At 48.9% G+C, this 22,936-nt stretch overlaps 1 protein-coding gene across 2 annotated transcripts in view; it reads left to right on the forward strand.

Moving 5' to 3' along the window:
* Window positions 1–22,936, forward strand: part of CYP46A1 (cytochrome P450 family 46 subfamily A member 1) — a 28,275-nt gene that overhangs the window by 1,956 nt on the left and 3,383 nt on the right. Inside the window, exons 2-12 of one of the 2 annotated variants that reach the window (XM_081047359.1) lie at window positions 4,709–4,789; window positions 5,349–5,430; window positions 11,191–11,264; window positions 11,712–11,798; window positions 14,900–15,038; window positions 15,997–16,107; window positions 16,981–17,131; window positions 17,331–17,393; window positions 19,078–19,150; window positions 21,442–21,526; window positions 22,140–22,250. In XM_081047359.1, the coding sequence (XP_080903485.1) occupies window positions 4,709–4,789; window positions 5,349–5,430; window positions 11,191–11,264; window positions 11,712–11,798; window positions 14,900–15,038; window positions 15,997–16,107; window positions 16,981–17,131; window positions 17,331–17,393; window positions 19,078–19,150; window positions 21,442–21,526; window positions 22,140–22,250 (1,057 nt within the window). The remainder of the gene's footprint in view (window positions 1–4,708; window positions 4,790–5,348; window positions 5,431–11,190; window positions 11,265–11,711; window positions 11,799–14,899; window positions 15,039–15,996; window positions 16,108–16,980; window positions 17,132–17,330; window positions 17,394–19,077; window positions 19,151–21,441; window positions 21,527–22,139; window positions 22,251–22,936) is intronic. The other variant, XM_081047360.1, reaches the window with a different exon arrangement.

Raw genomic sequence — 22,936 nt, forward strand, 5'->3', positions numbered from 1 at the left:
GGAAGAACTTAAGGCAAGCCCCTCTCTGCCCCTCCTCACATTATTTTTTAAACTTACATTTAAAAAATAAAATTTATGTGCCCTTTGGAAGGGCAATAAATCAACTTTACCCTTTTGAAGTATATGACTCAGTGCTTTTTAATGTAGTGACGGAGTTGTACAACCATCACCTCTAGTTCCAGAACATTTTCGTCACCCTCAAAGGAAACCCCATACCTATTAGTGGTCACTCCTCATCTCTCCTCAACCCCCAGCCATAAGCAACCACTAATTTACTTTCTGTCTCTATAGATTTGCCTGTTCTAGATATTTCATAGAAATGGAACCATACATGTGGCCTTTTGTGTCTGGCTTCTTCGCATTATGTTTTCAAGGGTCATCCATTGAGTAGCATGTGTCCTTATTTCTTTCCTTTTTTAGGCCTGAATTCCCTCCCAAATCTTACACCACAGAATCTACATGTGACCTACAGGTGTATGTGGGTCGTCAGAGGAGTGGGAGGAGGCAGAATATAATTATGGTGGGGCTCTTAGTTCTAAGGAGGTGAACTGAAAGGTACACAGGCAGATTTTGGATTAAAAATTGGTTGGTGGTCAAATATAAAACTGCACTAAGTGAAAAATCTGGAACATCTAGCACAAATCAGATGCTTTGGCATTCAAAGCCTGGATCCCCAGACCATGATTGGCAATACCATGGTGGACAAAATATCAGTGTATTGAGTTTCCAGGAGTGCCATTTACCCAGCTTGCAGGCAAGGACCCCTCTGCCCTGCAAAGAGGCAGCTGCTGTGCTCCCCCACCTGACCCTTCATCCTGCTTATTCTGCAGGAGTAACCAGAATGCCCTCTCCTCCAGGATGCCCTCCCTGAGTGCCCCCCTCTGTGTTCTGATTACAAACAATATCCTACTGCAATCATCCATGTAACAGCTGAAACCTCAGACCCCACCTTCAGATCCCACACAAACACTTGTAGCTTCTTTATTTCTCTGTCACTGCTCTAAACGTCCTCATCAGCCCCTACTCTCCTGGTAGTGTGGGGTGAATGTAAACTTGACAATGAAAAGTCTCTCTCCCCGTCTTTACTTCTTTTGGAGTAGGAGCACCTGGGCAGTGCTGGTTCTCTCCTCTCATTCCTACTTGCCCAGGTGTTGGGGGTAGGGAGTGTTCAACAGGTTACTGGGTGGTTCCTGGTGATGGCGGAGACCCACTGCTAGTTCTGTTGGGTGGTGCTCCCAATGGACTTTGGGTGTCCAGCTGAGCACTCACCACCCCATTCCTGTGGCACGAGGCACAATCATGACCCCTCACCTTCACCCTGTGGGTGGCCCACCCCTTTGCCATCCAGTGGGCTCCCTTCACCCCTCTGGGTGGTCTCAGAGTGGGCTCTCCAGATGACCTGTGCTCCAGTTACTGGACACAGCTTTCTCTGCCTCCAGGAAAACTGGGCTCCCCACTGTGCGCGTTGCAGAGAACTGCATGTTCTGGGGCCTCGCCAGGTGGGCTTCTGACTGACCTCCCCCCTCTCCCAGTGCGCTACATCCCCTCATTTGATCATCCCTTACCCGCTGATTTCTAACCCCCGTCTTCCTGCCCTGCCTTTGCCTCTCCCGCGCCCCCTGCAGGAACCAGAAGGAACGGGTTTTAGTTCCCTGTCTTGCCTGGCAGTGGGGACCCCACACCACTCCACGCCCTTGGCCTTCTTGAGGCGTCACCTTCCTCCCCAGGGGGTAGTGGATCCAGCGGTTAGGGCAGAGGCTCTCAGGCGGGCCTGGGAGGGTGAGGAGGTTACAGATTCTGTTCTCACTCAGGTGACTGAAAACTGAGAACATGTCCTGAAAAGGTGCAGCTTTGGGGAGTGACCATGGATACGAGATTATTCAGTCGTGTGTGATGCCCGTGGTCCATCCTTCTGCAGGTGGAGTGGTAGAAGTTGAAGGCCGCTCACCTCCAGTGGGCCTCAGTAGCCACCCTGCACTTCCTTCCCCAGGCGTCTGCCCGCCCACTCTTGCACATGCCGCCTTCTCTTCAATCCCGGCACCTCCCCGTCCGCCTCTCCATCCGCACTGGCAGACTTTATTCTTGCCTCCTACTTCCCTGGGAGCAAATGGAACAGTCAGGGAGAACTTCCTTTCAGGGCTCGGCCCCCACAGCTGCCCCCTTCCCCCCAGCAGGCCCACGTAGCCTTCCCACTGGGACGCAGGCTCCTGGCCAAGGACAGCAGCCCCCCACCCCCCACTGCTCAGTGGCCCTGCCCCATCAGTGCCCCCTCTCTCCTGCACCATCACTTTTGCTTCTCCTCTGCATCATTCCCATTTTTATATAATATGCTTAAAAATCCCCCACACCAACCCTTGTCTTCCCCCTCATTCCATGTAACGGCCGCCCCATCTCTGTACCCCCACAGCAAACCCCTGAGAAGCCTGCCGGTCTTTGAGGCCCTGTTCCTCCCTCCTGTTCTCTCTTGAACCCACCACCCCGTTGGGCTTTGGCCCCCACCTCTTCGACTAACCTGCTTTGGCCAAGGTCCTCCCTGGAGCTGCCATGGAGGCCGCACTGGGTCCCCATCTTGCCTGGCCCCTCAGCAGCCTGGGGCAGACTGATCCCTCCTTCCTCCTTGAAGCCTCTCTCCACAGCACCCACTCCCCTCCCTCCAGCCTCCGCAAGTCTCCTGCTCGGTCTCCGTGACTCGTTGTCTCCTTGCTGCCTGTCCTTGGGCCTCTTTTCTGTCTACACTCCCCTCCTTGCGGCGGAATCCATCGGCTGGGTTGTAGAGGCCATGTGCCTGCCGAGGACTGTTGCATGTACCTCTCTAGCCCGGAGCCTCCCCCACCTCCAGCCTCAAGTGTCTACCTGCTTCCTTTCCATGTGAGACAGGCACCACCAAGCGGGCAGGTCCACAGCCAAGCTCCCCACTGAACCCGCTTGCCTCAGGTTGGTCCCCAGAAGCCAATGTTGAGATAAGAATTGAAGTGTAAGTAGTTTAGGGGGGACGACCTCAATAGGGCTTGGGGATTGCCTGGAGAAAGAGGACCAGAAAGCCAGAAAAGCAAGTTCCTTCTGGGGACAAGTGAGTATAGCCCCCTGAGGAACTCTGGGACCTGGGGGAAGCACATGTTGCAGAGCTGCCCCTCCGAGGTGGAGGGGTTGGGGTCACTGGTGTAGGGAGGGCTGCTCTAGGTGTGTTGAGCTGGAGCTTCCAGGCCGCGCCTTCTGCAGGCAGCGACCAGGGAGCCAGCAGTCTCAGGGCTGGCTTTCGGCAGCCTGCCCACCTGCATGGCCATGGGCAGGGGGTGGACGATACCATCCACTGCTCTCAACAAGCCCCTTCTCAGTCCTGCTCACCTGAGTAAATGGCAGCTCCACCCACTGTCCCAGTGGCCCAGGGTCATCCTGGACACTCGACACATCTGAATGGCCAGCAAGTCCCCTTGGCTCCCCCTTCAGCGTACATTCAGAATCTGACTTCTCACCCCCACTGGTCTGAGCCCTCATCACCTCTCACAGCCCCTTCCCTGGTGCCTCTGCTTCCACCCCTGTGCCCCCCTCACCCCTCTTTCAGCACTGCAGCGGCAAGAACTATCCATTTAAAACCCAAGTCAGATCCCGTCTCTGCTCTGCTCAAAACCCTCCAGTGGCCCCCCGTCACCAAGGTCAAAGCCAAAGTGGGCCGTCCGCGTTCTGCCCGACCCCGGTACCATGCTCCGCTCCCCCCAGCACTCTGCTCCAGCCACACTGCCTTCCTTGAACTTATCAAGCATATTCCCTCCTCAGAATCTTTGCACCGGCCGTTCCTTTTCCTGAAATGCTCTTCCCCTAGTTTCCTTCGCAGCCAAGTCCCTCTCTTTTTACATCTCACATGACACCTTCATAGAAGGACGTTCCCTGACCTGCTTGTATAAAATGGCCACCCTTATGCCTATCCCCAGCTCTCCTTACCTCCCCCTCTCTGATTTTTCTCCCATCACTTTCTAACTTCATATTTATTTATTTGTTTATCTATTCTGTCTCCCCCCAGGAGAATGTGTTCACTGACCCAGAAAACCCCAATTGCAGTTTTGTTGTTACCCATTCTGTAAGCAATAGTAAGTGAGCTTGACTGGAATAGACTCAGAGAGAACACAGGAAGCCATGAATACCTTGGAACGTGCCTCAAGGCAACACCGAAAAGCTTGTTTACAATCTGGTGATCACACTGCAGACTTAGCTTGACCCTACCATCTCCTAGTGAGGACTGTGGGGTACCTTGGTACTAGCACCTTGGTACCAGCTGCACAACTGTGGGCATGTGACCTCACCTGCCCAGCCTCGGCTGCCCTACCTGTAAAATGGGTTAATAATGGACTTATACCTCCAAGTGGTGTGAGGTCAGATAGGGTGAGACTTAGCATGGCACCCTGCATATGGAGTGTTCAATGAATGTCTCCAGGTAATTCCACACAATATAATTGAGTGCCACCTCCTGACCTCCGTACCAGGGAGATGGTTTTCTTCCTCTCCATCTCCTCTCCTAGGAGGCCTCTGGAGCCAGTCAGACCCAGGTTTGCATCCTGTCTGGTGACCCTGAGCCAGTGCCATAACTCCCCGTGCCTCAGTCCTCCCATCTGGGAAGTGGGTCTAATAACGCCGACTTCACAGGGTCTTGTGGGGAAGGAAACACACTTTAATGGTGACTTCTGGCTATCTTAATGTTTCCCATTTCTTCTAGTTTCCTTCTAGGACACCTCCCCTACTTTTGGAAAAAGGATGAGGTTTGTGGCCGCGTGCTCCAAGATGTGTTTTTGGATTGGTGGGTCCTTAACTTGTCCCTTGTTGCCCTTATTCCAGTCTAGGTCCCTCCCGGGTCAGCTTCCCTCTGCTCCCCCAGTCTAGCACATACACTCCCTCTTCCCTCATCCAGATTACTCCCACCCTCAGCAATTCCTTCCCTGAGTGGAGAGGCAGACCAGGCTGGTTCAAAAGGCAAGCTCTGCCATTCGCCAACCCCGTGACCTTAGACCAGCCATCTCTGAGCCTCAGTTTCCTCATCTATAAACCGAGTGGGAGGTGTGACTAGATAAGAGTCATTGTTTGGGGTGGTGCTTTACACTTTTCAAAGCATTTTCAAAGACATGGTATTGCTTGATATCCAGCACAACTTTTGGGGCAAAGGAAGAGTGTAGAAGCCCCATTTCATGAATGTGGAAACTGAGGCCCAGTGGGGGACATGACTCAGCAGTGAGTGAGCCCCAGGCCCTTGGTGAGCCCCCTCCTGGGACGGGATGCCCTGTTTCTCCTGCTGGGCCGGGGCTGGTGGTATTCATGTTTCCAGTAGTTGACAACCTCCTTTGGGTGACTTTGGTTTCCAGGGCTAAGAAGTACGGGCCCGTTGTGCGGGTCAATGTCTTCCATAAGACCTCGGTCATCGTCACAAGCCCCGAGTCAGTCAAGGTAGGAAGCAACATGGTTTTCATGGGGATAATCCTCCCCATCCCTGGGGTGGGGACATGAAACTCGGCCTGGGGGATTGGAAGAGAAACATTCAAACCACATGCATTTGGGGTGGTTTCCCAAGGATCCAAAAAGGAATGGCATCTTTTCAACCACCCACTGTTCTTACAAGCAGGGCTGTTGGATGTCATTGAGTGGGGACTTTGCCGTGGGACCCATGTGGGTTGGGAGTCTGCCCAACTAGTGCACATACATTTAGTTAGTTCACCTCTCAGCCTCAGTGCCTTCATCTGCAAGGTGGGATTATAATCCCTCTCTTTCAGGGCTGTGATGCGAATTAAATATTGATCAATTTATTCAACAAATATGTCAAATAAACCACTTAAATAGTGTTTACATGGGTCATGCACTTTTCTATGTACTTCTAAATTATTAACCCATTTAATCTGAGAGGGGTAGGATCTTATTAGTCCCCATTTTTGAGATGAGACAGCCAGTATAAACGGAGACAGGCAGTATTAATTGGTCTGCAATGTGTGCAGGTTGGTGTCTGCTGTGTGGGTACCAAGAATGGCCATCAGATCACCTACTTGGGAGTCAGCAGAACTAGGCTCAAATCTGGGCTCTGCCACCAACTGGCTGTGGGACCTCGGACAAGTTACTTCATCACTGTGGGCCTCAGTTTTCTTGTCTGTAAAATAGGGATGTTGCCTTTCCTACAGGTAGTTGTGAGAATGGAACTGAAATAAAGTATGTGAGACTAGATCCAGCCCGGCCTGGCACACAGCAATTGCTCAATCAAGGATGGTGCCGTTATTCTCACAGTGGGTACTCAGATGACGTGTAGGGTGAATCTCGGCATGCAGGGTGGCTGTGGTGACACGGAGAGGGATAAAGTACAACTGAGGTCCAAGTCAGGAGGCAAGTGGAACAATTATGGTGTCTCTAACAGGATGTTAAAAATAATTTTATTTTAAAAAGTTTAATTTCAAATACAGTCACCGTTGAAGACTTTTAAAAGCTTGCCACCAAAAGCCATACATAAAAACCTTCATGATGTTCAATGAGAAGATGAGTTGAAAGGTATATATTAATATGATGACTTTGCATTGATAAATATTCAAGTATTAAGCCAGCCTTGATCCTGGTCCTGACACAGTTTGCTCCTGAATACATGGATACAAGGATACAATTTGTTCATCTTTTGTTAAGAATTTTTGTTTCTATCTTTATTCTTTTCTTACAATGCCTTTGTCTGGTTTTGGTATCAGGTTAATAGGCCTCATAAGATGAGGTGGGAAATGTTCCCGCTCTTCTATTTTCTGGAAGAGTCTATATAGGAATGGTGTTATTTCTTCCTTTAATGTTCACTGGACTCACCAGTCAAGCCATTCGGGCCTGGAATTTTCTTTGAGGGAAGTGGTTTTTGTTTCAATTTCTTTCATTGATATGTGACCATCCAAATTTTCTATTTTTTTCTTGAGTTTGGTGTCTTACAAGGAATTTGTCCATTTCTTCTAAATTGTTGAAACTATTGATATAAAGTTGTCCACAATATTTGTTTATTATCTTTTTAATGTCTACCAGATCTGTGGGATGTCTCTCCTCTTTCAGTCCTAAGAATAGTAACTGGAGTTTTCTCTTCTTGATCACGCTAGCAAGAGGTTTATCAATATTAGTCATCTTTTCAAAGAACCAGCTTTTGGTGTTCTCCATTGTTTGTCCATCTTCTATTTTATTGATTTCTGCTCTTTATTATTTCCTTCCTCTACTCACGTTGAGTTTAATTTGTTCTTGTTCTACTATTTTAAGGCGAGAGAGTAGATGATTGATTTTTGAATTTTTCCCCCTAATGTATGCATTTAAAGCTATTCATTTTCCTGTAAGCACTACTTTAGCACAAATGTACCACACATTTCAATACGTTGTGCTTTTATTTTCATTCAGTTCAATATATTAGGTTGGTGCAAAAGTAATTGTGGTTTAAAAGGTTAAAAATAATTGCAAAAACCGCAATTACTTTTGCACCAACCTAAGAATTTCTAACTTCCCCTGAGATTTTTTTCTTTAAATGATAGATTATTTAAATATGTGTTATTCAATTTGTAAATATTATGAGATTTTCTAGACTTTTTCTGTTATTGATTCCTAATTTAATTCTGCAAAGTCAGAGAAAATACTGTTCATGATTTCAATCCTTTTAAATTAATTGTAGCTTGTTGTATGACCTAGCATATGGTCTATCTTTGTGCATGTGCATGAGCACTTAAAAAGAATGCATATTCGGGTGACCGGTTAGCTCAGGTCGTTAGAGCGTGGTGCTAATAACACCAAGGTTGCAGATTCGACCCCTGCATAGGCCACTGTGAACTACGCCCTCCTAAAAGAAAGAATGTATATTCTGTAATTGTTGAATGGAGTGTTATAGAAATATCAATCAGGTCGAGTTGGTTGATAGTGATATTCAAATCTTCTAAATCCTTACTAATTTTCTGTCTACGTGTTCTTACAATTTATGAGAGACGAGTGTTGAACTCTCTAACCACAATTATAAATTTGTCTATTTTTACTTTCAGTTCTATCAGTTTTGCTTCATGTATTTTTAAGTTGTGTTATTAGGTATGTGTTCATTGAGCATTGTTATTTTGTTGTAATGAATCGATTCCTTTATCTTTAGAAATGTCCCCGTTTATCCTTGGTAATATTCTAATTCTGGCATATGTTTTGTCTGGTATTCATATAGCCACTCCAACTATCTTATGCTTAGTGTTGTATGATATATCTCTGTCTGTCCTTTAGATAGTACCCGATCTGGGTTTTTATATGTAAAGTGGGTTTCTTATAGATAGCATGTAGTTCGGTCCTGCTGTTTTATAGTCTGACAATCTCTGCCTTTCCATTGAGGTGCTTAAGTCATTTAGATTTAATGTAATTATTGATATGGTTAGGTTTAAATCTACCATGCTGTTGTTGGTTTTCTATTTGTCCCATCTGTTGTTTGTTCCTTTCTCTCCTTTCCTGCCTTCTTTTAGATTATGTTTTAGTATCCCATTGTATCTGTACTATTGTCTTATTAACTCTCACTTACTGGTTGTGCGAGGGGTCGTAGTATAATCTTTAATTTATATCACTCTATCTTCAAGTAATATTGTATTACTTCATCTCTGTCTACTTTTAAGATTTTCTCTGTATCATCGGTTTCAGAAATTAGATTATGATCTGCCTCGGTTTACCTTTCTTTGTGTTAATTCTACCTAGGATTCTTTGAACTTCTTGGATATGTGGGTTCCTTGAGCATATGCGCTTTTGTAGTATTTGTAATAAATGTGCTAAAGTTCTTGTCTGTGAATCTCATCATCTCTGTTATTTCTGGGCCTGATTATAGGTCCGAATTTCCTGTTCTTCAGCATGTTTAGTGATTTTCTATTGCACACTTGACCTGTGAATTGTACACTGTTGAGTGCTCGGTTTTGTCTTATTCCTTTCAAGAGTGATGGACTTCATTCTGGTAGATGGTACAGTTCTTGCAGGTCAGTGTTATTCTTTCCAGGTTTGTCTTAAGGATTTTGTAGCGTTGACGTAGAGTAGACTTTTACTGTAGGGCTGGTTTAGCCTCACTCCTAAGGAGTGACCCCTTCTGGGGCCTCTGATAAAGGGCTTGTGTCTGAGATTTAACTCCGGCCGGTGGGAAGTTGAACAATTCCTGGCTGTGGAAGTTCTGAGAATTATACAGCCTACAGTTACCCAGTAATTCTCCTTTGCCCAGAAGTTGATTTTCCACCCAGTCTTGGGGGGTTTCACTCTACACATGCACGTGGTGGTATTTGTCCAAAGACACAAGGGAGCCCTTTGCCGATTTCCACACAGGAGCTCTTCCAATGCATAGTGCCCTCCTCTCAGGGACACTGCCTGCAAATTCTAGCTTCCTTTGGCCTGCCTGGATTCTGATCACTGACTCATCACTTTGGAAAGGCTGCTGGGCTATATCTGAGTTTCTTCTTTTAGTATCTGTCCTGAAATTGGCTCTAGGCAGAAAGCTGGAGTAATCCTAGGTCACATGGCTCATGTCTTTTTTTCCTTTCCTTTTCTTTCTCTCAGGGTTCACAATCCTGCACACTGCCTGTTGTCCAGTGTCTAAAACAGACATTTCATACATTTTACTTATATTTCTGGTTCTTTATGGAGGGAGGGCGAGTCGCTAGCAGTTACCCCTTTGTAGGCAGAAGTGTGCCGTCAGTGTGGGCAGCAGCACAGGCAGCAAGTGCTGGGCCTCCCTCATGTCCCAGAGCCCAGCTCACTGGGCCATCAAAGGGCCCCCAGCTCCAGGGACAGCAGGCTGGGAGGAACTCCCGTAAGGGACACCCGGCCAGGGCCTGTGTTGAGGCTGCTCTGCCTCCGTGTGGGAGCTCCTTCATTCAGGTTGGGAAGAGTTCGGCTCAGGGATGTTTGAGAGGGGCCTGGGAGACCACCCTTTACTATCACGTCTTTGTGCAGAAGAGAAAACCTGTGGGAGAGGGCGAGTGATGGAACTGGGCTTACAAATGACAGTGTTTGGGTGGGTCCTCAGGATGTGGCTCACGATCCAAAGTCAACCATTTCTTGGGGTTCCTTTCAGCTGAAAAATTGATATTAGATCCCAGATAATACCAGCTGCCCCTGAGTTAATGTACAGTAGAGATGTCACCTTCTGCTTCTCAGCATCCCCAGGCCAGGTTTCTCCCTCCTCCCTGCTGCTCCTCCCCACTCCACGCACAGCTACCTGAATGCACCATGTGACCCCGGCTGCCCCTGCCGGCTCACAGCCTTCTCTCCCCTCCCCCACAGCAGATGGCCTGGATTCAAATCCTATGGCCACCATTTACCATACGTGTGACGTCGGGCCAGTTTTACCTCTCAGCTCCTTTCTCTGTATGGAAGATGAGCACAGCTTAGGGTTGACGGGGCATTGAACGAGCTACAGGATGTTGATTGCAGCTGGCGTTCTGGAGTACCTGCTGTGTGTCAGCACAGCGCTCTTTTGTCAGCGCTCTTCACAGCAACCCTACCCGGCCAGCACTCTTTTTATCCCCATCTTGTAAGATGAGGAAACTGAGGGCCAGAGGCGGTAACTTCAGCTGGGTCGTAGAGCCGTTAGCATGTGGTGGGGTAAGAATGTGGAGCTCAGATTCAAATTCAAGCCAGCTGACTCCATAACCTGGGCCGTGTGCCTCAAGAGCTGTCAGCTCATGTGACTGTTGTCCCGTCAGCTCTTGGTGAGAAAGTTGACCCTACCTCCAGGAAGCCTTCCTTGACTTCCATGGCTGTGTTGGTACAAGCAACACTGAATCTGTGCTGAGTGTCTCGCCGGTATCCCCGAAGCCCTCTTTCCAGGCCTACCCCCTGCCCCACTCTGGTTTCAGAGTAGCCTGTGTCCTTTGTTGCTCTCGCCACTTTGAAAGATAGCAAGGTGTGGGGTCCTGGGTGTGGGCATTGGAGTGAGGAAACCCCTCTGCACAGCTCCTCAGCTGTGTGGCCACAGGAAAATCACTTCACCTCTCTGTGCCCCACTTTGCTCATCCCTGAACACCGGGATGCTATTGCTTAAAGACAGGACTTGTCGGGGTTAGGCAAGGTCACGTGTACGGAGTGTTCACATTCTAGCTGATGCTCGGCTCAGGGTGATCCCTTGGGGTGTGTTTCGCAAGAGTCAAGGAAACCACTGAGTCCTTTGCAGCCTCTCACGGGTGCAGGAGCTCATATTGAATTTTTTGGGTTGTTTAGAAGTTCCTGATGTCCACCAAGTACAACAAGGACTCCAAGATGTACCACGCAATCCAGACTGTGTTTGGCGAGAGGTAAGGCAAGGCTCCAGCTGTGAGCAGGGGCCAGGGGCTCCAGAACCTCGGGGAAGCCTTAGGGCCCGTGGTCCTGGCTGCTGGGCACTCAATGTGTACCCCAAACATGGTGGCCACCGCTCTTGTCATAGGAACCTTTCTTCTCCTCTCTCCCCTCGCATGGCAGATGGGAGTACGGGGGTCGCTGAGGCTGGGGCACATGATCATCCTGTTTCTTTCTTATTTATTTATTTTTTATTGTGGTAAAATTCACATACCATAAAATTTACCATTTAACCACATTGGAAGTACAATTCCGTAGCATTTGGTACATTCACAATGCGGTGTCACCATCACCACTGTCTAATTCTAGGACATTTTCATCACCCCCAGAGGTGACCGCACACCCATCAAGCAGTCCGTCCCCATCCCTCACTATTTTTCTCACCTAGTGTTTGTGTCCCGCAGACTGTTTGGCCAAGGCTTGGTGTCCGAATGTGACTATGAGCGCTGGCACAAGCAGCGGAAAGTCATGGATCTGGCATTCAGTCGCAGGTGAGTATGGCTGGAGGCAGGCATTGTGGGTCTTGGCTGGTCAGATGGGGCTGGGCTGCCCGGTGTGGGGCACTTGGACGGGGCCTCACCCAGGCAGAAAGGGCAGAGGGAAGAGACGGCATTAGTAGTGAAAGAGAGAGTGAGACAGGTCGGCCACTGGGACGTGAGGCTGAGAGAGGTCACCACACTGTTTGTGAACATCAAAGGCTGCGTGACAATGGTGCTTGGAGAGGTGACGGTCCCTGTGCCCCAGAAGCTCCCCTGGCTCAGACCTCATCACTCCTCATCGGGGCATTTTATTTTATTTTATTTTATTTATTATAGTTTTCATTTTGAGGTAACATTTTAAAAATAACTTTGGTTGAGATATAACTCACAGTCCATATTGTTCACCCATTTATAGAGCACAATTTACTGGTTTTTAGTGTATTCACAAAACTGTAGAACCATCACCATAGTCACTTTTACATTTTTACCACCCCCTAAAGCAGTCACTCCTCATTGCCTCTCTATGCCTGTAGCTCCCGGCAACCACTAATTTACTTTCCGTCTTTATGGATTGTCATAATCTAGACATTTCTCATAAATGGAATAATACAATATATGTTTGTTGTGTGCTTAGCTTTTTTCATTTAGTGTAATGTTTTTGAGGGTCATCCAAATTACAGGATCTATCAGAAATTCATTCCTTTTTTTTGCCAAACAAAATTCCATTGTATGGACGTTTGAGTTGTTTCCACTTTCTTATTATCATGGATAATGCAACTCTGAACGTTTGTGTAAAAATTTTTGTGTGGACATATGTGTGCATATCTCTTGGGTGTATACCTAGGAGTGGGGTTGCTGGGTCAGATAGTAATTCTTTCTATATTCAATGTTTTGAGGAAAGTAATCTTTTATTTTGATTTAATTTCAAATTTACAGAAAAATTGCCAGAATGATATAAGGGACTACTGTATGTTTCTTATCCATATTAATGAATTGTTTATTGTTTAAATCAACATTTGCTTTATCATTTCTCTGTATGTACATATAAATATATTTATCATTCTCTGTGTGTGTATATACAAATATTTATATTTTTAATGCATGTATTTTTAAACCATTTGAGAGTAAGGTGGGGACATTGGGATCCTTTTCCTTAGATACTTCTGTGTACAATTTTAAAGAACAGGACATTTTCTTACATGGCTGTAGTTCAGTTATCAAAATGGGGAAATTTAGCATGAATCTAATACAGTTATGTAATCCATGATCTACATTCGAATTTTGTCACTTGTGCAATTGCAATTATTTTTTTCCTTGTCTAGGATCCAATCCATGTTCACGTGTTACATTTCATTACCAAGTCTCTTCTGCATTCTAGAACAGTTCTTAGTCTTTCCTTGACCTTCTCGAGCTTAAGATTACAGGCCAATTTTGTTGAATGTCCTTCAATTTGAGTTTCTCTGCTGTTTCTGCATCATTACACTCAGGTTATGCTTTTTGGCAGAAATGGCAGAAATGTTGTTGTGTTCTCCTCAGGACATCATGTCAGGAGGCACATGCTGTCAATTTGTCCCATCTCTGGAGCTGTTAACTTTGCTCACTTCGTTAAGACAGTGTTCTCCTGGTTTCTCCCCTGTGACATTAATACTCAGTATGTAATCTGTGGGGGAATATACAAACACCCTCTCCTGGGCTTGCATCACAGCCTTCTCCCTGGCCTCCCTGACTCCTGTCTTCCTCCTCCAATGCATGCACCTCACTGCCCTGGAGAGAGCTTGCTAAAACTCAGATCCGGCCATATTACTCCCTTGTCCGGAAGCCTTCAATGGGTCCCTGTCATCTGAAAGATGAGGATAAGACCTCACCCACTGCTGGGCCTCTCCAGCCTTTGCACCAGTTCTTCTCCACTGTTCCAGAACCATTGGGCTTTCTGGCATCTCTGCCTCTGTGTTTCTGCCATTCCTTCTGCTTTCTGTGTTCCTCAGGGTATCAATCCTGTGCCTCCTTTGATACCCAGCTAAGATGTCACTGCTTCGGGAAATTGTTCCCTGACCTTCCGAGGCTGAGTTCCTGCTCCTGTCATGCCCACTGCAGTGATTCTCATTCACATCCACCTCGCTCTCTAGATCTCAGGTCCCTGAAGGCAGAAGACACACCCTGTCCCTAACTCCTGCACCACAGCACCAGGCACTTCACAAGTCCTCCAGGAATGCCCAAAGAGTGAATGAATACATTAATGAAATAATGAATTGAAATAGTCTTGGTCTTACTGGAGAGTTGCCAGGAGTGAGAATGAGAAGAAATAGACTAGAAAGAGGCATTTATTTAATAAATACTTTTTGTGCCAAGAGCCAGGGCTATGAAGGCCATCCAAGGTGACGTGGTCCCTACCCTCAGGAAGCTTTGAGGTTGTAAGAGGACATAGATTCTAACCAGATGGCCATCCACAGTGTCCATGGCTTAAATACCAGTGGCATTGTCTAGATGAACGCTTTCCAGGACACAGGACCTTGCATTTGAACAGCACTTTACGTTTTCTTAAATGCTTTCATAGACATTTTTATTTAAAAATATTAATTGTGGTAATATACACAAAACATAAAATTTACTATCTTGCCCATTTTTAGGTATACAGTTGAGTGGTATTAAGTACATTCACATTGTTGTGCAACCATCACCACACATTTTTAATTTTTATTTTCACAAAAAAATAGTTATTTAAGAGATGACTATCTTTTTTGGAAATGTAAAATTTACAAAGTTGTATGAAAAAAGCTTTGGGAAAGCCCTGTAAATGTTTTAACCCTTGCTAAATTCTAATTCACTAATGAGAGAGAGAAAAAAACTAGAATTTCTAGAATTTCTATGCCTCCACATCCCCTTGAGGTCAGAGTTGAGGGGCCCAGTGGCAGATGGAGGACCCATGGAACCATTAGGACAAGAGCAAAGGGACAGCAGCTATCCTGAGTGGAGGAGAATGGTGAAAGCCCAGGCTTAGTTTGATTACCGCGACTCCAGTCTAGGAGCTGCGCCTCGAGGGAGGCCAGAAAGGCTGGGAGGGCCACAGCTGCCATTCTACACACTGGCCCCTGATGAGTGTGCTGTTTCTCCAGCTCCTTGGTTAGCTTGATGGAGACATTCAACGAGAAAGCGGAGCAGCTGGTGGAGATTCTAGAAGCCAAGGCAGATGGGCAGACACCGGTGTCCATGCAGGAAATGCTGACCTGCACCACCATGGACATCCTGGCCAAGGTGATGGGTGGAGGGCAGGGTGTGTGGCGGGGCATGCCATGTGGGGCAGGGCGTGTGGCGCGGTGTGCCACATGGGGCAGGACGTTTGGCAGGGTGTGCCATGTGGGGCAGGACGTTTGGCAGGGTGTGCCATGTGGGGCAGGGCATATCACGTGGGTCAGGTGTGCCACATGGGGCAGGGCGTGCCACGTGTGGCAGGGTGTGTGGTGGGGCGTGCCAAGTGGGGCAGGGCGTGTGGTGGGGCATGCCACATGCTGCAGAGGGCTCTTCTTCCCTCCCTCTTCCCTTTCTTTGACTTCCTCCCACCCTCTTGATCCCCCACACGACAGTGGCCCCTTCTCTGGGCTCAGAGCTTCATATCTCCTTGATTATTCAAAAAGCCCAGTGAGATTGGGCCTACCTACTAATTCATTCTCTAGAAATGGACACGGAGAGGTGTGGGGAGTGGCCTGTGGCTGGTCAGGGGCAAAAGCAGGACTGGATCTCAGGTCTGCCTGACTCCTAACCCAAAGCCCACCTCTCCCTTGGCATCCCTCATGGAGTGATGGCTTGGCTTTTCACCTTGGCACACCCAGCAGTGGCCCAGAGAACCCCAAACCCAGGTAAAGACAGTCAGGCAGCTGGAGTGTAGGGACAGTGTGTGAAGAGTCATTGTCATTCAATAGTTCACTGGGAAGCTGCATGTAGAAAGGACACACGAGGGAGGCTGCATGTTCAGGGAAATGCATCTTGTTAAGAAAAGAGGCTGCCGTTTATTGAGTAGCTGCTGTGTGCTACGTAACCCCCACCACATTCAACGGGGGCGGAATTATCATGGCTCATTGTAAGGAGTCAATGACAGGGTGCCCATCAGCCCTTAGCCCAGGGCCTGGGTCTCCAGCTGAATGGTGCCAGGTTCTGAACTGGGTCTTTGGTCCTCCTGTCCCCCAGGTCTCACCTCTCCCTTCTCTCTCCCCAGGCAGCTTTTGGGATGGAGACCAGCATGCTGCTGGGTGCCCAGAAGCCTCTGTCCGGGAAAGTGAAACTGATATTGGAGGGTATCACCGCATCCCGCAACACTCTGGCAAAGGTACTGCCTCAGCACCCCTCCTGGTGACCAGCCGCTGGAGCTTGTGGTGTCCTCATCTGCTGGAGCACCTCCTCCAGTGGTTTTTCTTTTTTTCCCCCCAGAATGAGTTTTGGGTTCTGGTATGTATGTGTGAAATGACTTCTGAATCAGTTAGGATTTGCAAACATTGCCTCAATTAGAGGCTCAAAATGAAAGTAGTTTAAGTAAATTAGGAGTTAACTTTTCTCTTGTGTAAAATGATCCCTGAAGCAGGCAGTCTAGGTTGGCTATGATGGCTCCACAATGTCAGATGTTCCTGGGTTTTTCTTTTGTTCCACTGTCTCCAGCCCATCACCTCACTGTCATAAGATGGCTGCTGCAGCTCCAGCTATCACCTCCTTGTTCTAGGCTTGAAGGCTTGAAGGAGGAAGAAGGGAGAAAGGAGGTAGTTGAGTAGATTCTCAGACAGATGCCCAGAAGCCCCTCCTGTTCTTGGGACTTTAGCCTCTGAGTTTGCGGTCCTCTGAAGCCACCCCACCTTTTTGGCTATTGGTTCCACCTCACTTTTCTGTGGTGGTGGTTTCCTCTTAACCACATCCAGCCTTCAGGGATCCCTTCTTCTTTTCCAGTGATTCCTGGATGTGTGAAGGCATCTTTTCCATCATTTCTAGGGATTTTGTGAGGGAAGGGGAAGCCGGTGGATGCTTGGTCTTGGGCCTGCCATCTTGATCTAGTCTGCCTGGCTACTTTATCTTTTCTAGAATTTTCTTGCATTCTTCTTCTCAGCTTGCCAGTGCTGCTGTGGATTTCTAAAGTCATGTTGCAGTTGTGGGGAGAGGGGAGAGGGAAGTGTATGTGTTCAGTGGACCATCTTCAACTGGAACTCTTGTTTAGTTTATGCCCGGAAAATGGAAGCAGCTTCGTGAGATTCGCGAGAGTGTCCGCTTTCTGCGCCAGGTTGGCAAGGACTGGGTCCAGCGGCGCCGGGAGGCCCTGAAGAGGGGGGAGGACGTCCCTGCCGACATCCTCACACAGATTCTCAAAGGTGCGGGGCCTCCCTCCGAGGCCGGGGCGGTCGGGGTGTCTCCTGTCAGGGTGGTCCGTCACAGATGGCTCCAGATTTCCAGTCTCTGGCTTAAGGGGAGAAAGACGGTGGGGTCTTGATGAGCTGTGGGGAGAGGGAGCAGGAGTATGAGTGTCGCAGGTGTTCCTGCCAGCGCCCTGAGCCTCTCCTTGTCTTTCAGCTGAGGAGGGGGCCCAGGACGATGAGATTCTGCTGGACAACTTCGTCACCTTCTTCATTGCTGGTTTGTAGTTTCAGTGGGGACCAAAGGTTCAGAGCTGTGCAGAAATGATGGGAACTGTGGGTCCCTTAAGCTCTGCCTCTGAGAGATTTCTTGGGCGATCAGGGCAGGGTTCTGCTGTGGAGTTTGGTGGGGGGCTGGGATGAGGGGAGCAGAAGCCCCCTCTCTCTGCTTAGGGAGGCCCAGGAGGCCCTCTTGGTGGTATCCAACCTGGTAATGGAGCTGGCAATCATGGGGTCTTGTGGAGCTGGGATTTGGGGCTCAGGAGGGCTTGGCCATGTGAATTCAAGGTACTCCCTCATTCAGAATTTGTGGGGAGGCTTTCAGTAGACTAACACAAAAAGACACGCTAAGCAACTTCTTGAGCATCTGTCTTCACCTAGAAAGCTCCTATTCACCCCTCAGCGATCCCTCAGGTGCTTCTTCCTCGGGGGAGCCCTCAGTGATTACCCAGACTCACCAGGCCCCCAGTTAGACTCTCCCCATAGGGCCCAGAGCTCTCTGCCCGCATGTCTCACAGTTTAAGTTGTATATTTATTGGTGTTATTCCATGCGGCCTGTCTCCCCAGCAGATTGCATGCTCGGTGAGGGGTTATGCTGTTTCGCCCACCTGTGTGTTCCCACGGCCCAGCACAGTAGGATCTGTGAAGATGGGATGAAATGAATGAACAAGTGAATGGATACTAGGCTCAGGGAAGACAGAGGCGAACAAGAGGAGGGACCATTCACAGTCTGATGGCAGTGACAGACAGACAGACAGAGACAGAATTGCTTGGGAACCTTGCCGGGCAGTGGGTTTTCAGAGGAAGGAAAATAGACAAAGCTGCTCTGCCTCCGCTGGGCTCCTGCAGTGTCTGGACACTGAGTTGCAGCTGGCAATGCAGGGCCAGGGCCAGGCTGGGACTTCTGGATGCTTCTCTCTCCGTCCCCAAACCCTCCCTGCAGGATGCCCTGGCCGTGACTCTTCTCCTTCCCACCCCAGGAGCAGATGGGCCTCGCTTTCCAGCACCTACTTGCTGTGAGGTGTAGGCCCTTCTCTAGTGTTTGAGCAGGCCCGCAAAGCCCGTTGGCTGGCAGTGATTGCCACCTGGTAAGCCACCTGCCCCTTTAGAGGAAATTGCTGCGACATGGATGGTTCCCTCCCAGGCCAACAGGGAGATTTGGCTATCAACTTGGCCAGACCCTACCAGAACTCAGCATCGGCCCTCCTGCAATGAGCCCTGCCCTCTGAGGGGGAAGCCACTGGCAGGCCCTCTAACTGGAGGTGTGCTCTCTCCAGATCTCAGGGACTGGTGCTCGCAGCTTGGGGAGAACATAGCCACGGGCTCGAAAGTCTTGCTTGACTTGAGTCCCAGCTCTGTTCCTCTGGCTCTGTGACCTCAGAGAGACACATTCCTCTGAGCCTCAGCTTTCTCTTCTGCAACATAGGGACGCCCATCCCTCTAGGCCAGGCAGGGCTTAAGGACAGCTGGAGAAAGGGCCTGTTAGAGTGTGGATGCCTGGTGCAAACGCCATTTATGTGACTACACTGGCTGGCACAGGTGTTGTGGGGGTAGAAGGCGTCTCCCTATCTGTATGCCCACCTCATCCTTGAGGGGCAGAAGTGAGGGGCTGAGGGTCTCAGAGAACAGGGCAGCAGCAGCCCCATTGTCCCATGTGGAGCTGCCACTCTCTTCCTTGCCTGCAGGTCACGAGACCTCTGCCAATCACTTGGCATTCACCGTGATGGAGCTGTCACGCCAGCCTGAGATCTTGGCGAGGTATGGAGAGGGGTACCAGAGGATACAAGGCTTCCCTTGACGTTGGTGAAGGGGTTTGTTTGATGTCTTATTCCTAGAGGGCCACCTGCTCCCACATCCCATGGCTGAGCCCCCTGCATTGTGTCCTGCTTGTCTGCAGCTCATGGCCTTTGCACATGCTGTTCCCTCCTCTGAAAGTTCTTCTCTCTGGAGAACTCCTCTATCTCCTCCCAGCTCATGAATGTGTTTACTCCTGGGACTATTTGCTTTAAGTCTATTTCAGTCATGAAATTGGAAGCTCCAAGAGGCCAGGGGCTGTGGCTCTTTCCCTCCCTGTGGTGTATTTAATACCTGGCCAGGTGCTGGCACTGAGGACTGAACAGAATTCCAACTGAAGTGCTGAGGGAGCGCTTGTCTTTAGCTGGCAGGACAAAGGAGGGCATGCCTGGGGACATGGCATTTGAGCGGGGCCATTGGTTTCCTTAAATACAAACAGGTTCCCTCAAGGACTGTTGCCCAGACCGACTGAGCCAAATGTAAGAGCGTTGTGAAAATGCCACCAGGCTTGGGGTGTGAGCGCTGGGGACGTGGGAAGAGGTCTGTGATTAGTCGTTACCACCAGCATAAAAGGGCGGACGTAAATGGCTTCTTGAGAATATAAAATCATTTATTGGGTTTCTAAAAAGATATAATAATAATATGCTCTTTATTAAAAAATTAGAAAAGAGAGAAAAGTTAAAATAGTAATAATAATAAAAAATCTGCCTGCAGTGCCCACACCTATCCAGAGACAGTTCATGGCTAACTACTGAACTTGACCATGTGTTTTATCACAATACCACCCCCACATTATTGGGACCTCTTCCCAAATCCACTTTTGGTAACATTATGGTAATATATGTATATGAAATATACATACATATATATTATACATAATATATAACATGTATATTATATATACATATATTTGGCACCCTCTGTGTGTGTGTGTGCATGTGCGTATATATATATACATATATATATAGCCAAAAAAATGTATACACGTTTTTAAGAAAGGAAAATTGTATTAAAACTGTAATATTCAATATATACTGATCACAAAAGATGAATACAAGTCACGTTTGACTTCTGCAATGACAAGAGGTGCTCCGAGGGGTTACCATCAACGTCCAGACACTTCTGATGACGGCGAACTGTTGCTTGAGCAACACTGACCAAAGTGTCCACTTTATACGTTTGTTTAACTGTACAGCTCAGTACATTTACCATTTTAAGTATTTTCAACTGTACAGCTCAGTGGCATTCAGCACTTCACCTTGTCCTGTACCTATCCCCACCATCCATCTCCAGAACTTTTCATCTTCCCAAACTGAAACTCTGTCCACATTAAACACTAACTCCCCATCCCCCCTCCACACCTCCCTGCCCCCTTTCTGTCTACGGTTTGAATACTCTGCCTCATTTAAGCGGAGTCCTTTTGTGACTGGCTGTTTCAGGATAATGTCCCCCAGGTCCATCCATGTTGTAACCCTTGCCAGAATGCCCCTCCTTTTCAAGGCTGAGTCCACGCCGCCGTATGGGCTGACGGGCGGTGTTTGTCCCTTCGTGGACACTTAGGTTGCTTCCACCTCTTGGCCCTGAACATGGGGGTGCAAATATCTACTTGAGACACGACTGTCAATTCTTTGGGTTACATATCCAGGAGCAGAATTGCTGGATCACATGGTAGTCACATGTTTAACTTTCTGAGGGTCTGCACACCATTTTCCACATGCACCAGCACCTTTTGTGTTCTCACCGACAGTGCACAGGGGTTCCGATTTGTCCAAATCCTTGCAACACTTGTTCTTTTCTGTCTTTGGTGACAGCCCTCCTAGTGGGTGGGTGTGAGGTGGTCCAGTCCACTCTTAGAGCTGCACGTAATTCTGCCAGTGCACACCCCAGGCAGGGTTCATTCAGCCAGCGTCCCTGCTCCGCTCATTCTGCCATTCCCAGCTGTGGGCAGCTGTGGCCCAGGCTGACACAGGCATCTCTGTGCAGAGGCCTTGTTCTGTGACTCGTTGATTTCCTAGTGCCGATTCCCAGCAGCTGACACAAAGGGCGAACGTTGTAAAGGGCCCTGGAACATCCTTCCCACCAGCTTGTTCTGGATGTGGTGGCTCCTTGATGTCTTCAACAATGGGGTGGGTGGGCAGTGTTCACAGGTGGGGAAACCCCCGGCCCCTCTCTGCATGCTTCCTTCCATCCCCCCTTCTGTCCCCTGTGGAGACACCTCTCCTTAGGGATGAATTTGTCTTTGTCTGACCCAACAGGCTGCAGGCCGAGGTGGACGAGGTCATCGGTTCTAAGAGGCACCTTGATTACGAGGACCTGGGGAGACTGCAGTACCTGTCCCAGGTGTGGGGGTGGAGAGAAGCTTCTGGGCAGATGTGGGTCAGGTCAGGTCAGGCCTGCTGCCTCCCTAACCCTTTAGAACAGGGCTTCTATAGCCTTCCTACACATGAGAATACCCTGGGAGATGGAAGAGATTTCCTATGCCTAGACTGCCCCTGACCAATGACATCAGAGTTGTTGGGGGCGGGACCCAGGCAGCAGCATCGCAAAGGTTTCCCAGGGAATTCCAATATGCAGCCAAGATTGGAAACCAGCCCTTCAGTGAATGGAGCTGTGTTTGTACTTAGCCTGAGCTTCCCACCCAGGGGGCCAGGCCCAGCAGCCCCCACCCCTGGAAGGCAAAGCACAGCAAAAGACCTTGCCTGTGCTGTGGGGGTTCCCAGGATGGTGGGAGCCCTGGTTCAGAGGTAGGCCTGGCTCCTGGTCTGGGCTCTGCCACTGTGGCTTTGCACAACCGCCTTCTCCTTCGGGGCCTCAGTTTCTCTTTCTGTCACAAGAGAGGTTGAACACAAAGGTATGTGGGTCCCAGTCCTGCGCATGGGTACACATCCAGCCCTGTGAAAGGGAGCATCGACTCTCCTGACTTCTCTTGTCGTCTCCCCGTGTGGCTCTGCAGGTCCTCAAAGAGTCGCTGAGGCTGTACCCACCAGCATGGGGCACCTTCCGCCTGCTGGAGGAGGAGACCCTGATTGACGGGGTCAGGGTGCCCGGCAACACTCCGCTCCTGGTGCGTGGGGCCCGCCTGCGTGTCCTCAGTGGCTAATTGGGGCTCTCCTTAGAGGTCGTGCCCCGTTCTCCTCACGGGCCGCCCTTGGTGTTCTCACTTGAGTCCTCATCATAACCCTGTGAGGTCTCTTTCTCCCCATTCACACTGTCCAGTGTAAGAGGACAGTGGATGATTCCGGGAGGCGGGTGCCCCGTTTATAGCTGAGGACGCTGCGGCTCAGAGGGGTTTTTGGCGGTTGGTTCTTTCATTTTGTCGTGTGTAAGAAATCCTTCCCTCTCCTGAGGTCGGCATATTCAATGACATTGTCTTCTAACAATGTTACATTTTTATTTTGAAAGTTAAGTTCTTATCTACTTGGAATGGATTTCATGTATGGTGTGAGGTACGGATCTGTACGTGTCTGCTCGGGCTTCCATAACAAAGCGCCGCAGACTGGGGAGCTCAGCGGAAATTGATTTCCTCCCAGTTTTGGAGGCTGCAAGTCCAAGGTCAAGGTGTCGGCAGGGTTGGTTTCCTCTGAGCCTCTCTCCTTGGCTTGCAGGCAGCCGTCTTCTCTCTCACATGTCCTCACATGGCCTCTTCTCAGTGTGTGTCTGTGTCCTAATCCCCTCTTCTTAGAAGGACACCAGTCATATTGGACCGAGGCCCACCCCAATGGCCCCATTTTAACTTAATAACCTCTTTAA

The sequence above is a fragment of the Rhinolophus hipposideros genome (genome assembly GCF_964194185.1).
Source record: "Rhinolophus hipposideros genome assembly, chromosome: 5".
NCBI classification, from domain to species: Eukaryota; Metazoa; Chordata; class Mammalia; order Chiroptera; family Rhinolophidae; genus Rhinolophus; species Rhinolophus hipposideros.